At 39.4% G+C, this 15,000-nt stretch overlaps 1 protein-coding gene across 5 annotated transcripts in view; it reads right to left on the minus strand.

The window, feature by feature from the left end:
* The window catches only part of LOC138031819 (uncharacterized), a 70,922-nt gene that overhangs the window by 27,063 nt on the left and 28,859 nt on the right, over positions 1 to 15,000 (minus strand). For all 5 annotated transcript variants that reach the window (XM_068879455.1, XM_068879446.1, XM_068879453.1 and 2 more), the window contains exons 3-5: positions 13,857 to 13,916; positions 12,917 to 12,961; positions 4,261 to 4,389 (exon numbers count right to left, since the gene is read on the minus strand). In XM_068879455.1, coding sequence (XP_068735556.1) covers positions 4,261 to 4,389; positions 12,917 to 12,961; positions 13,857 to 13,916 — 234 coding nt within the window. The remainder of the gene's footprint in view (positions 1 to 4,260; positions 4,390 to 12,916; positions 12,962 to 13,856; positions 13,917 to 15,000) is intronic.

Genomic DNA, 15,000 nt, shown 5'->3' on the forward strand with positions numbered 1-15,000 from the left:
GATACTTCCTCGCGTGTCTACATGATGACACGAGTTCGTTACGCCTGTTCAAGGTCGCGAGGTCAGGTCTGCAGATAATAAAATACTTCTCCCACAAGCACAGGCTACATCGTTCGGAACCCGGGTTATAAGAGGCGGCGTGTTTCAGGATCCTGCAACTGATCTGAAAATCTATGTTTGCCTCCTTTTGCTGAACCAATTAGTTACATCTGATGTGTTTTTCCACTGGTTGAGCTTTGCCATTTTTCTGATTTTCGAGTTGATATTGTCGACAATTTCTTTACTGACTTTTTTGAGTTCGCTTTTTGCGGGATTTATGAGGCGGCATGTGGGGTGGTTGGCGAAGTTATCTTTGTGGTCTTTTAAGGTAATAAAAGCTTGTTGTTTTGCGATTTGTTCTGTGCGGCTGTCGATGTTGAGTTTTTGGGCGATAGATTTTGCTTGTGAGTCAATGATGTTGGCGGCGTAGGCGCTAGCTTTCTTGTAGGTGGTTGTGATGCTGTCCCTCAGAAGCTTGTCGTGCTGCGTCTTGTCAAGCTTGTAAAAGTTTGAAGTCTTGTCCGCAGGAATAAAGGCTTTTGTCGATTTCTTGATTTTGCTGATGTCTTCGTTGAGTTTAATTTGTTCTGGAATTTGTTGTTAACGTTTCTAAACTTTAAGCTGTGTACCATATCGAGGAGATCTGCTTCAAACTTGTGAAGATCGTTGTTCTGCGGTGGGCACTTTCTTGATTTAAAACCAAAATTATCGTTGTTTGTTGCATCGTTGTTATCTTGTTCATTGCGGTCGAAGAAAAAGGCTTTCCATCTCATTCATTTGATGGTGCTTTCTACTTTCTCTATCAGGCTTTTCAAATAACTGTTTCTTAGCAATATCGACAATATCAATATCAACTTGATTTTCGTAAAACAGTGCTCAGTACATAGAAGTAGAGCGAAGTATATATGGAAGAAAAAACAAATAAACTACAAGTTCATCCCTACAAGCCTGTTTCGTGGTCGCCCACTCATCAGGGCCAACAGCGCATCTCTGCCCCGTTCTTTAGCCCCCTTCTTCAAACATTGAAGCGAGTCGGGCCAGTAAGAAGGTAACGGTCAACCGACAAGCCATTCATGAAACCTAACAATAACTTACTGTACACCCACTGCCAAAGCAACCATCCACCAGCACTTTTGAGAAACATCCCAGAGAACAAGAGACTGAGAAGCATCTCATCAAACCAAAGCGTTTTCCATGAATCTATCCCACCCTACCAAAAAGCACTTATAGTAGCGGATACAAACACAAACGTTAACTCAACTATAAGCCTCAACCCTCACAAGCACCAAGAAGTAAGCGCAAGAGAAATCGCAAGAGGAACATCACATGGTATAATCCCCCATGGAACGCAAACGTCAAACCAAACCTAGGAAGAACGTGAACGTTCCTAAATATCGTAGACAAATGCTTTCCAAATAATCACCCACTATACAAGATCTTCAAAAGACACACATTCGAGTTAAGCTATACTTGCAAGCCAAACATGAAATCAATCATCGCGTCATACAACAAATCAATTCAATCCCTTGAGTCATTCATCACGAGAACAGGGAACACTTGGATCCAAAAATGCCCAGCTCCCAACGTCAGTGGCTTCATAGCTCAGTTGGTTATAGCGTCACACCGGTATCACGGGGTCACGGGTTTAATCCCTGTTGAGGTCCTGAATTTTGCAAGCTTCTCTACGCAAATTGCTAAGATTGCGTTCATCGCTGCAGGGATCATAACTTCACTTGATTTCACCACATCCGCAGTTCAATATATGATTCATTTGATATATCATTTCGTCCATTGATTCATTCATCACGGGAATACTTGAATCCACAAATGACCAGCTACCAACGTCAGTGGCTTTATAGCTCAGTTGGTTAGAACGTCGCACCGGTATCGCGAGGTCACGGGTTCAAACCCCGTTGAGGTCCTGAATTTTTCAGGCTCCTCTACGCAATTCGCTAAAATTGCGTTCACAGCCGCGGGGATCATAGCTTCACTTGATTTTACATCCGCAGTTCAATATATGATTGATTTCAAATAATTATTTCGTTCATTAAATCAATTCTGTCTAATGACACGTCCACGACACCACAAAGACCTGAAAAAGAATGCAACTGCCGGAAAAAAGATGAATGCCCTCTTCAAGGAAAACGCCTTGAAACAAACGTAGTCTACCAAGCCACTGTCACAACCGGAACATCCACAGAAACACATGTAGGACTTGAAACAAATTTCAAAGAATGATTTAAAAACCACAAAGCATCCTTCCAACACATCAACAAAAGAAATGAAACTGAACTCTTTAAGCTTCAAATGAAAAATCCTAAAGAAATGTAGATCCTATAATAATAATAATAATAATAATAATAATAATAATAATAATAGTAAGAAATATAGTTTGTGTCTTTATGACAAATTCATAATAATCTGTAAAATAAATAAATAAATAAAAACGTCTAAGAAGCCTAAACAGACGAAACGAATTTACAAGCTCATACCCCCACAGAAACAGATGTTTTGAAAACTTTAAAGTAACTTGAACAGAAAAAATGCCGCACAATAGCAACCACGCATTTGTATATATGTATATTTATCGCCAGCATTTAAATTTACTGGTCAGTGGAGTAATGTTACTTGATGAGTGTGGTCATCCTTGGATCATACGAAACAAAGTTGTAGTAGTAAAACGATGAATCACTCCTGAAGTCCTGAACTGATCAGCAAGAATATCAGCATGTTAACCGGATTTTTATTTTTGCTTTTATGCCAGAGAAATTTGAAGTTCCCTCATATATCCGTGGATTTTTCATAGGCCACACCATTCCTGATTTTTTTTTTTGGGTATCGTTTATCAAGATTATTTCCGGTCCAGGGAATTGGGGATCATTTCCGGTCCGGGATCATTTGCAGGTCTATACAGGTCAAAAGTATTGAAGAGGTCAAATTTTGCTTAAAATGATGTTGCGAGGTAAAACAAAAAGGAAAATTTCTTTGGCAAAAATCAAATTTCCCTAGTTTTCTATTTTCTTCGCAAAACTCGCTTTTACGCAAACATTCTGATATTCCGTACAGAGCTATAGAACGTAAACAACAATTTCTTCCGATCGCCAGTGATCGGTGAAAGGACAAATACATGCACTGTTCTGTTTCTTTTTGAGTAGCCTCAGAGCTAAAACGACTCGAATTAGCTCAAACTAAGTCAATTACCCGGAAAATCTAAAGCCGACACAATTCTTGCTGCACAAACAACAATAAACACTCTGCGGTTTAGAGAGTGAATTTCGCCGGGACGCGTGATTGGACAGAAATAACATTTGGCATATTTCAGGTGTTCACGGTTTTCCCGGTTGCACTGTAACGCATTTGCAGTTTCGATGCTTCATTTCAAAGTTGTGAAAATAATCCTCCCAAGTGAGAATAATCGGCATTGCGTGCAAAGGAACTTAAGCAGTTGCAAAGGGATCCTGGGAAACTTCCAGGTTCAAACAGAACTGCAACACATGACCGACCAATTGCGTTGCAGTTCTCTACCTTCAGAGCTATCAAGCTCCCCTGGGAGCTGGGCAGTTGCAAGAAAGGAAGGAAGGTTGGAAGGTAGGATTGCGATAAATTGTGCTGGCATTATTTCGAGCATAATGCCGGCATAATAGTCATGTTTAGGAGCATAGAAGTTGATAAAATTATCCTGCTAATAAAACACCAAAATAATGTGGTTAAAAATGTCCTGTCAATTGTGGTCTTTGTGGCTGTTTTATGCACTTATTTGACTTTGTTGAAGGCCTGGCTACCTTACTTTATGCCTGAGTCCCCAGACCTGTACGTCTGAGAGTGCAACATGAAATAATATGTTAGCCCCTATTTTTGTCCAGCATCTTTGAGCACAATGCTAAGGCACGAGCATAATTTTCCAGCATAATGCTCAAATCTTCGAGCATAATTTATCTAACCCTAAAGGAAGGAAGGAGGGAGGGAGGAAAACCGTTGAGCGAATGCAAGATGTCAGCCATTGAGAGATTGGTCAAAGCAGCAGCGTCTGCCATAAACGGCAAACGTCTGGCTTAAATTTGCTTTGAACCAACAATCACTGAATGATATCGAGCAACTTCTCAAAAGAATTAGAATAGGAAAAATATAAATGATTTCATGCTTTATGACAAGCAGAATCTTAAAACCTAGAACAAGCTCCTGAAGGAGTAATTTGTTTTGTTTTCTCTTAAAATCACCTACCGGGCTGTGGAGTCCACGATACGATCGCATTGGAAGTTTTCGAGCCATGTCTGCACGGTAAAAACTTAAAGTGAATACTTGCGGAATCCACTGCATCCTTGGTATGTAAAGAGTCACTACAATTTTTTCCTGTTGGACAAATATAATCAGCATTATTCACACGTTACGACAAGGAACGGTGGATCAACTAAAAAATCTTATGAAGGGTTCTTTTCTAAAGAAATCGACGGTGAGTGAAACAAGAAAATTTGGGTATATCAAACGTGATGCGTTGACTTCAATTCGCTCTGACGAAGGACTAACTGTCAAAACATTAGGTCACAAATCTTTCCTAGGATGGTTAGGAAATATATCTTTACCGATAAACTCGTTTGGTAAAACGAAATTTGGCTCGTTTAACTACATGTTTTGTCCTGAATAGCTGTTGTGATACGTGGAACCTTACCTACGCGGCGACCTTACCCACCTCCCCCCCCCCGCCCCCCGTACTTTAAATAGTCCAAAGGGACGAAATTTTATACTTCTTGCCACTCAAATGGAGCAGTGTTGTCATACATTTTGTTAAACATTAGTTCCAGCCGTACCAGCACTCAGGACCTTTAAAAGCCGGAGGAGAAAGCGCTGCCTTTGTAATGACTTCAGCCGGTCTGCAAATGGTTAGACTCTTAAGTCTTCTTAGTCCTGTTCCGGGACTCCCTCTTACCCCGCCGTGAAAGTGGGCCTGGAACCCAGGCGGGAAAAGAGAGAGTCCTGTATTACTTGCAGGCGCATGCTCGGAATGACGCCATTCCCTTCCCCCCCCCCCCATATTTGGGCATACTTTATTGGAAGTGCTTTTATACTGGAAACATGGCGGAAAATGTGAAAAGAAATTATGATACCAAGTTTCTGGAGGCAATTGATTTCGCGTTTAAGAAATGCCACTTTAACTTGTGCTTAAGGCGGAACAACTGCAAGCTATTCATGTGGTCGTTACCGGTAATGATGATTTTGTTAAAACTGCAACAGGATTTGGCAAGTCTGTTTGCTACTTGCTACATTGTTCGTTTAATATGTTTGTGATTTTCTTCGATCCGAGCCCGATGTTAATTATAAATCAGTCCTTCTTATCGTGAGTCTCAATCGTGGAAGATCAGATGGATGACATACGAAAGGATGAAATTTCGCACCTGAAACCCAACTGGACAGCTGCATGATGTTGGCGGAGAAGAAATATCAAATTTCGATTGAATTACTCTCCCAAGAGTCTTTATAAAGAATCGGTGCGAAAGCAGCAGCTGAAATTGCAAAAAAATATGTCGCATGCTGTTGACGAGGCTCACTGTTACACTAGTGAGTGGAAGTATGAAGCTTACAAATGTACTGTAGGTCGTGGACGTGAATTGCTCAACAATGACTAATAAATCTCCTGCTGGAACTCTCGCTTATTGTTCATTACTTATCTCGATCTAGTTATATGGTAATCGCACTGATCCAGTGAACATATATTTGAGTTGCACAGTAATTATTGAAACTGCCTTAGGAGTTTAGACCTACCATGTTTTTTTGTTGTTTTTTTTCAAAATCGGGGACGTAAAACAGTTAAAAGAGTTAGATTTAAAAATGTCGTAAATACTCTTTTTCTTTGGCCATCTAATACACAAACAGTGAAGACAACACAGTAATTTAGAGTAATTTTTAGAAAGAGTAATTTAGAGTAATTTACTCCAAGGAATTTACTCCGAGTATTATTTCAAAGCACTCGCTACGTGAATTAAAACTTCCTTTCCTTACAAAGGGACTTAGTCGGGGCCAAATGGCTAAGGTTGTATATAGAGCTGCATGTTGGGACTGCAATGATTTGTATATCGGAAAACCAAAAGACGATTGCATGACAGAAAAACTGAGCATTTTAAGGGGTGTCTCAACCCTAAAACCTTAACACTCTAAGACCCCGGAAACTTGAAAAAATAACCCAAAACCCCCAATTTGGCTAACACTAGGCCTAAAAACCAACTTTAGGCCTAGGGTTAGCCAAATTGAGGGTTTTGGGCTACTTTCTTTGAGTTTTTGGTGTCTTACGGTCTTAAATTCTTAGTTTGCGAGACACGTCATTTCAATTTTCCCTACTTTCTCATCCACAGAACGCCGCCAGTAATCATGACAATCACAAAAAAAAATGTTTTGTTTTTTTCCTCAAAAAGTATTCATAAAGTTGGGGGAAAAGCAATACATCATTTTAAAGGTAAGACAATAAGCCTTCCAAAGAGAACTAAAACGTTTTAGAAAAAGAAAATGTAAGGAAAAAAAAGTGTCAAATTTTGTCACCCGTTACTACGGCGATGATGGGGGGGGGGGGGGGGGGGGGTAAATACTCGGAAGTCGACCTGTGCAAGGGATTTCGTTATTGACTCCCCATGGGCATTGTCCATTCTAATGTATAAAGAAATAAAGAACTTCCTTTTTCGAGTTGACTTATGGTGATAATACTTTGATATTTAAATAACGTGAATAAATACCGAAATCACTGTCATTGGTGACGACCCAACTGTCCAAGATGGATGGATTGACAATGTCAAACTTTCTGTGGACTTCAACATGAATTACAGTTACAGTCTCTCTCTCTCTCTCTCTCTCTCTCTCTCTCTCTCTCTCACAAATAGATGTATTTGGACAAAAAGGATAATTTTCAGAGAGAGAGAGAGAGAGAGCACACTAGACACGTTCTCTAATTACTGGGTTGTTACCGTCTGTATCTCCGTTTCATTTCTTGGTTTCTTTATTTCTTTATATATTTTTTTTTACTGGGTTGCCAAACCCAGTCGCAATCTGCGTTTCATTTTTCCGCTTTATAAATTTTTTCCGTGTCATGAAAAGTCTTCCCTGTCACTCCCCTGCGAAGTGGTGTCTTTGTGCATAGAGCGCGCCTTCTGCATGTATTTTCTTGGGATCGACAGGGTAGTGGAAATGCGGAGATTTCTCTGGTGGAAACAGTAGAATATTTAACTTAACCTGCAATGGCGTCGAAAGTCTTGTAACGCGAATGGCGTTTTAGTGGATCTTTAAGCAAAATATACCCTTATGGAGCTCAATAATTGAAAGTCAATTGGGTAGACAACACAGGCGGTGAAAAATAAATATCTGGAACCTTAAAAGCGACGAATAATGGACTTCGACAACAATCTATCGCCCGTCGAGCTGAAATCAAAGTCAGCTGTATTTCTAATATTTTAGCAAGTGTGCTGTTATGTAAAACACTGAAACAAAATGGTAAATTTTCTGGTAACTTATGGGTTCAACAAAGACAGTGAACGAATCGAACACCTTAAGTGGATCTGTGATCTCTGTTGTCTGGCTTTTATATAATTTTACTTGTGCTCAACTCTGCACAGTCTTCAGGTAAAAAAATAATTGGAAATTTGACAGCCAAGAATTATTTGAAAGAAGGCTTGTCGTCTATTTTGTGCTTCATTATTCAAGGAAAAGGTTCTTCATGGAAACGGTTTGATCCTGAAATTTATTTTGTTGCAATATTGCTTATGGCAATTTGACACGATTGAAATAGGAAGGGGTTTTTGCCTCTAATAGCAAATATGTTGTTTGTTTTATTTTATTTTATTTTTTCTGGAAAAGGTGGCCTTTATGGATTCATCACTTTTTATAATATGCAAGCTTAACTGGATAGTTTTTATTGCAATGGTAAGGCATTTTCGAGTCAACATGAGGTTTGCGCCTTTCTGGTGTGCTAACTTAATTAAATATACCATGTGCGCCTCGTGAGTTTGTATTTGCCGTCTGCCGTAACCTTAATTTCCACTCTCAAAATTACCTCTATAATCTACTTTTTGCGTAGAATAAGCTTTTAGAATGATGTTCTTGTCTTCTGTGGTGATACATGACGATTCGGGAACATTTTGTGAAAAAATGTATTTATAACGGGTCACACGCGCAACTTGATCGCCCGAACTTGCCCGACTATGCATAACATCCACTTGGCCTTTTGACATCTCATTGTAAAAACGCATAAAATATTCGCAGACCGGTCGATTTCTATGAAATTTGAAAGGGTGATCGCTAACGAATAGAGAAAGATTTCACAATAACTAAAAATTCCTGTGTTAAGCATGGGAATTCGACGAAGAGGTAAATTTTGACAGGGAATATTAAGGCCATGTCCACACGTATCCGGAATTTTTTTTTTCCGCAAATATTTTTTTGCGGTTGCGAAAATTTTCGCGTCCACACGCAGCGTATTCGAATCGTTTACAGCCGTCCACATGTATCCGATTGTATCCGGAAATTTTCTGATTTGCTCTAGTTCCCAGTTCTTTTGCCGGAGAGAATCCTGAAATGAGCATTCGCGTAATTGCGATTTGGCGTCATTTCTTCCGCGCCATAGCAACTGCAAGGTGTAAACAGTCGAAGCTTGTAGTTTATCACCCAAAAAAATGTCTAGATCTTCTGAAAAAGTCAAGAAAAAGTATGCTGATTCATATAAATGGACCGATGATGAAGTTGAACTACTGCTCATGGTCACGAAAGTAAAAGTATTTGTTGTGTAAATTTATCACAGCTGCATTTATCTGAAAGCATGACATCAAACTAGAAATCAAAGCAATTAACAAAGAAGACACAACCTTGCTGTACGCCATGTTTGTTTAATGCTCGCCGTGAAGACTGGATCCAAGAGAATGACGTAAGCGTATTCGCAAATTTGCGGATACGACCGTCCACACGTATACGTATTCGTATCGGATAAAAAAATTTCCACTCTGGAGAGCGTTTTCAAAAATTTCCGGATACGGCTGGAAAATACGCTGGATACGTGTGGACGCAAGCCGTATTCGTGAAAAAAAATTTGCGTTTTCACAAATTTCCGGATACGTGTGGACGGGGCCTAAATTATGAAAAAATATCAACGGACAGTTCGTTAAAAAATCTTTATTTTTAGCGGTTATGTGAACATATTTGAAAGAAGAAAAATTTCGCAGGAATTGGGACGCGGTGAAAATGAGTTAACAAATTTGCATACGTGCGTTGAAACGGATACACGAGGAGAAAGGAATTTTATTTCTCTGAGAAATGATTTCGTCATTGTATTGTAAAATGAAGTTTATTTGGGAAGGCAACAATATTTCTTTAACTTCCTTATTAATCCAATTTATTACTACGACTTACTAGTGCGACGATTGTTTACATGACACTTTTTGCGAATTTTGAGTGTCATGAAATTACATCATTTGCATGACAATATATCCCTTTAATCTAACACAAAAACATTCAGATAGTAACAAACTTCATATTTATTAACCATTTCTTCTGCTTTTGTGCTTGTCAGCATTGTGATTTGCGATAATTCGAAAGTCTCTTTTTTGTATCTCATAGATGTTCAGATTTTCAATTACATGGCCGCTCAACCTCGTAATTGTGTAAATAGTTCGGGCAACCCTAAAATCAGGAATCCGGAATGCGGAATCCGGAATCACAGGTCATTGTTTTACCAATACAGAGAATAAAAAATATCCTAAACATTCATAAAAGCTAACCTTAGGCCTAATTAGGCCTAAACAAACGTTTTTAGGCCTAAGGTTAGCTTTTATGAATGTTTAGGATAGTTTTTACTCTCTGTATTGGTAAAACAATGACCTGTGATTCCGGATTCCGGATTTTAGAGTTGCCCAAATAGTTCACCCTAAAGTCAAAATAGATAACATTTCTCAAGAACCCGACAAAGAAGACTTCCTGACCCGACAGATGAAATGTAAATATTCAGTTAAATATTACAACAAAATTAAAAAACCAAAGACGGAAGTTTCTTGGCTAAAAAGTACGTTGTTTTACTCTGAAAACGACGAACGATTAACATTCTTTCCCGTAGTTCATACAGTTGACACAACGTGATCACGTACACCTTTATGGTTGCCTAGCACGTAATCAATTTCTTCCTTTTGACAAAACATCATGGCCTTTCCATTAGTTCACAAAAGTCAGAGATTGCAGAAATTTTCGTGTTTTTATGATCGATTGTCATTAATCTTTCAATGACGGCAGGTATTTTTTGCAGGTTGCAGGTTGCAAGTTGCAGGTTGAAATTACCGTGACTGTTACATGAATAGCTAACCTTAGGCCTAATTAGGCCTAAAAACGTTCTTTAGGCCTAATTAGGCCTAAGGTTAGCTATTCATGTAACAGTCACGGTGATTTCAACCTGCAACCTGCAAAAAATACCTGCCCTTTCGATGAGAATTTGATTCAGAGTTATATATAAAACTATGCTTTTTTTTTTTTTTGCTTTTCTTTTTCTCTTGGCTTTTACGGTACATTTTGGTGCAAACGTAAAGCCAAACAACGTTTTCACCTGGAATCAGATTAGACTAACAAGAAGAGGAATTATGAAGCGGAAACAACATCTTCACTCCTTTCTTAGTGTGTGCAATAAACGTTTCCTTCGTGCAACTGCGAGACATGCATGACATGCTGGAAAACGTCCGTCAGAGCAATTTGCAGTTAGTTTTCTGCAGACTAACAGTATTTATTTAAAGAAGAAACGAATCAATTTTACTCAAGAGCGTGTTTTGTTATCTTTAAACTGAATTTATTACCAAAGCTTAAAAAACTAAAAGACCTCAAAATGGGACAGGACAGGTGTGAACGTGAAGGGCCTCTGCTGGCGGGACATGTGGGTGACCCTCAAATGGTCTTAATGACCTCCACTTGAAAAAATTAACTGGAAGGCTGCAGTTCAATACCACGGAATTCAGTGCCTTCTGTTTTTGTGTAACACGTACCACAGGCAACCCAGTGTACCCTTTATGGAGCGTGTAGGTAACAAATCAAACGTGGTTCAGCACAACCTCGTTCCCAGGGTCTCTCTTCTCTGCCTCCATTTGTCGTTGAGAAATGACTGGTTCAGGCTGGTCACGTGGCACTCGTCGACAAACATTTTTCCACTAGGGTAGTGTTTTCGTTATATTTTGATCCCGCAACCGCACCTGGGCGAAAAAATATTCGTTTAACAAGGCATTTCTAAAATAAAAAGGTCAAAAGAGCTGATGTTATATTCCCACAGGAGATGAATTCCCACAAAAGCGGTCAAACTAAAAGCAAGAGCTTTTGTGATCGACAAGACGACTTCAATGTCGAGCGGCGATTGACGTTCGCTTTAAAAAAAATTAATTTCGTTAGTAGCCAAAGTTGCTTCTTCAGAACAAACACTAACATAAAAGAATACACCAAACACTACGTTTGCTTGATAAAAATGTCTCTTTTATTTTACTGCGACTAAAAATATACACGCTATTAAAGCGCGGTGCAGTGGTAAAAAAAATCTTAACGACATCGACAATTTACACGAAGTTGTTGAAATATAAATATCATAAGTCAAACTGTCAACTCGCTGTACAAGATTGCGACCTTAGCAATCACGTTGTTTAACTTTCGAAAGAAAAACGAAAATCAAAGAACAAAATGAAATACCTGCACATGCTAATACAGTTTGATTTGATGGATTTGAGGTCGATATGTGACTCGAGAACTTAAATAACAACACACCGGCTGATCGCTGAACATGTTTGTTTTCCATGGATAACCGTTTCGCTTGTTTTCTTGCACGACAAAATCTTCTTTCCTTTAAAATTGTCGCAAACTATTAGCATTCTTCGTTGATCCGGAACTTGACAAGGATGAAAACTTAAATAACGTGAGGATATTTTCTGTGGCGTCTGATCGATTTGACCACAACTTTTTTTCTTTCACATCGGGTTCCATATGTGTAGTACATAAAATACTGCTGTCAAACGTTTTGTCAATGGTTATCTGGCCACAAAATCAATTGCGTGCTGATTCCCTTCTTTACAATGTCAACAAAGCCTACATTGCCACCCATCCCCTAACACACATTTCGCCAACCTCCCAGATTCTGGGAGACACGTGACCAGCGTGAACCAGGGTCTTCTCTCAACGACAATGGAGGCAGAGAAGAGAGACCCTGGGAACGAGGTTGGGTTCAGCATTGTCTGTACTTTTATCGACAACGATATTCGTCATCACAGTAGTCAAAATGATGCGCCTCGTGATCCCACAACAAATTTTGTGATGACGAATATCGTATTCAATTAGAGTATAGACAACGCTGAACCACATTCGTTGTGTTTTTTACCACAATATTCAACGCCAAAGAAGATTTTTATTATAGAGCGTGTGACACAAAGAAAGAGCAAGCATTGTCTACAACGTTTTCGCAATCTGATTGGTTCACTTTCCAAAATGAAAGTTCCTAATTGGCTATTACAATTATGTGACACACTGACGCCAGCGTTGTCTAGACTCTTAGCGACAACGAGAAATTAGCCAATCAGATTGCGAGATTAGAAGCAATTGTGGTAAATTTTCTGAATTATTGAGGATTGGATCCAGCGTTCACTGAGGTACTTTATCCGATTTACTCCGCTCCCCTACCCTGGGGAAAGACGACTGTAGGCAATCCCCCAAACTGACGAACTTGTTCCCGTGGAAAGAGAAGAGGAGTGGTTCCGCGGTGGAAATTGAATCATTTACAACCTTACAATAGCATTTCGAGGGAAACATCATTGCTTGCGACTAATGCTGACATTTTATAAAAATTAAAATATAAAATAGGTAAACAAACAAAAAATAAATAAATAATATTGAAAAGTACCTTTTATGTCACCAGGTTGCATGACGTTTGCCCAGATGTCTTGATCTGTGTGAAAAAAATATAACGCAGTTGATTATGAAATAAATTATCTTTCAACGCAAGTTGTAGTATGTATAACTTCCCGCTCCCCCTCTTCCTTTTTTGTTCAAATGCCTTTCCCTTCCCCCAAGCCAAATTGTCATTGAAATTCCTTCTCATTTTAGATGATTCAATGCCCCAATCGCGTGTACGGAAATAACACAACTTTGAAAGACATTTGTTCGCTTTTTGCGATTTTCATAATTCTTCAGAATCTGATCTTCAAGCGCCGATGGCCAAACTGCGCTTTGGCTTCCATCAATCAAACGAGTCATTTGATGCATGACAGGCGTACCAATCAGCCTCTTTGGTTCACACGGTACAATCGTACATTCGAACTCGACGTCGATGGAAAGCAGTGGAATAGGCTGAAGAACCTCTAAAAAGATAATTGTCATAATGGTTTTCGAGCTGTGAACTAAACAAAAAACTCCAATTCACTCTCGGGAGGCGGAGTCGATATCTTCCCGGCTATATTCGAAATTTGATTGATGGAAGCCAAAACGCTGTTTGGCGCTTAGCGTGATTCCGCAGAATTATGAAAATCGCCGTAAGGCGCGTTAATTTCCTAAAAATGAAAAGCTTAAATTCAAGCTCATCATGCCAGAAAGTCGGCCTTTGACGTTACCTTTGAAACGCGCCGCACGTAGTTAAAATTTCCCACACTTCCCTTCATGTGATAAATTCCTTGTCTCGAGTCAAAATCTAGACCCCAGAGAATACAGAAAAGAATCTGCCCGTATTATGCTTGGGAGAGACAGGGCGTATTAATGCTTCCATTGGAGTAGTCATTTAAATAAGATGACGTGAGAAGTTGTGCTAGACTGGACAAGTGTGAGCGATGGATGACACTAAAGCTCACCTCGCTTCGTTCTTTTTGGCACTGACTTGACCTGCTGATTTCTGGTCAAATGAAGACTACCTATACACAAATGAAAATACGATTTATTTCTTGGTGTAAATAAGTGATAGACAAATAACACAAACACTGATTGGCGTTAAGCCTGATAGACAGGCCATCCAATTTTAAATAAGACCCATTTCAAAAATTAAACAAGATTTGGAAAACAACGTTTTCAAATCAACTATGACCAAAAAAAAAAATCTGTTGAAAAGCAATTTTGGGAAAAAATAATCCGTTTCTACAGTATTGGTATGTCGCAAGGAAATTCTACAAATGACGTCCCATTATTCTACTAACTGGCCTAATTTCGATATTGTTATGTTCTTGAATACTTAATTAGATCGTGTTGTCTGGAATATTCTTCAATATTTAATTAGATTGTTTCAGCATAAATTTTAAAACAACTGAGCCGCGTGGTTCTGCAAGTAAATTATTTTCCTTCACGACATATTTGAGGACACTTCAAAGCCAAAATCCGGAGTAACCGCAAAATACCCCGCCACTCGAAGTTGTACCCCCGTAAAATCCGGATACTTGGCTACGCAGTTTGTGCACACTCTTTCTTGTTTATGTTTTTACAACGGGAAATAGACACACTACGGAGCTACGGGGCTACGGGGCTACGAGGCTACGGGGCTACGTGGCTACACTTCAGAATACCCGTCTACTCACGCCCTCCTTAAATCTACGTATACTGCTCCTGTGGTTCGCAGTCCGCAGTCGGCTAGGAAGTAAATATGTATTTATTTGTATTTACTAAGTGTTGAAGTGAAGTGCTACCGCGGTCCGCAGTCCCGCAGTCGATGAATAAGCAATGAACTAAGTGTTGAAATGAAGTGCTACCGCGGTCCGCAGTCCCGCAGTCGATGAACAATGAACTAAGTATTGAAATGGAGTGGTACCGCGGTCCACATTCCCGCAGTCGATGAAAAGTGTAGTTAACCGAAGCACAAAATGAAAGCTAAAATTTTACGAGAATTCTTAGGCCTAATCACTGCAACGAGCGCTTAGGCTTAATCAGTAAACGAGTGCTTTATTCTCTACATGATCTCGTGAAAAGTGAAGTTGACCGAACCGCAAAATGAAAGCTAAAATTTTACGA

The sequence above is a fragment of the Montipora capricornis genome, chromosome 2 (genome assembly GCF_036669925.1).
Source record: "Montipora capricornis isolate CH-2021 chromosome 2, ASM3666992v2, whole genome shotgun sequence".
Lineage (NCBI taxonomy): Eukaryota > Metazoa > Cnidaria > Anthozoa > Scleractinia > Acroporidae > Montipora > Montipora capricornis.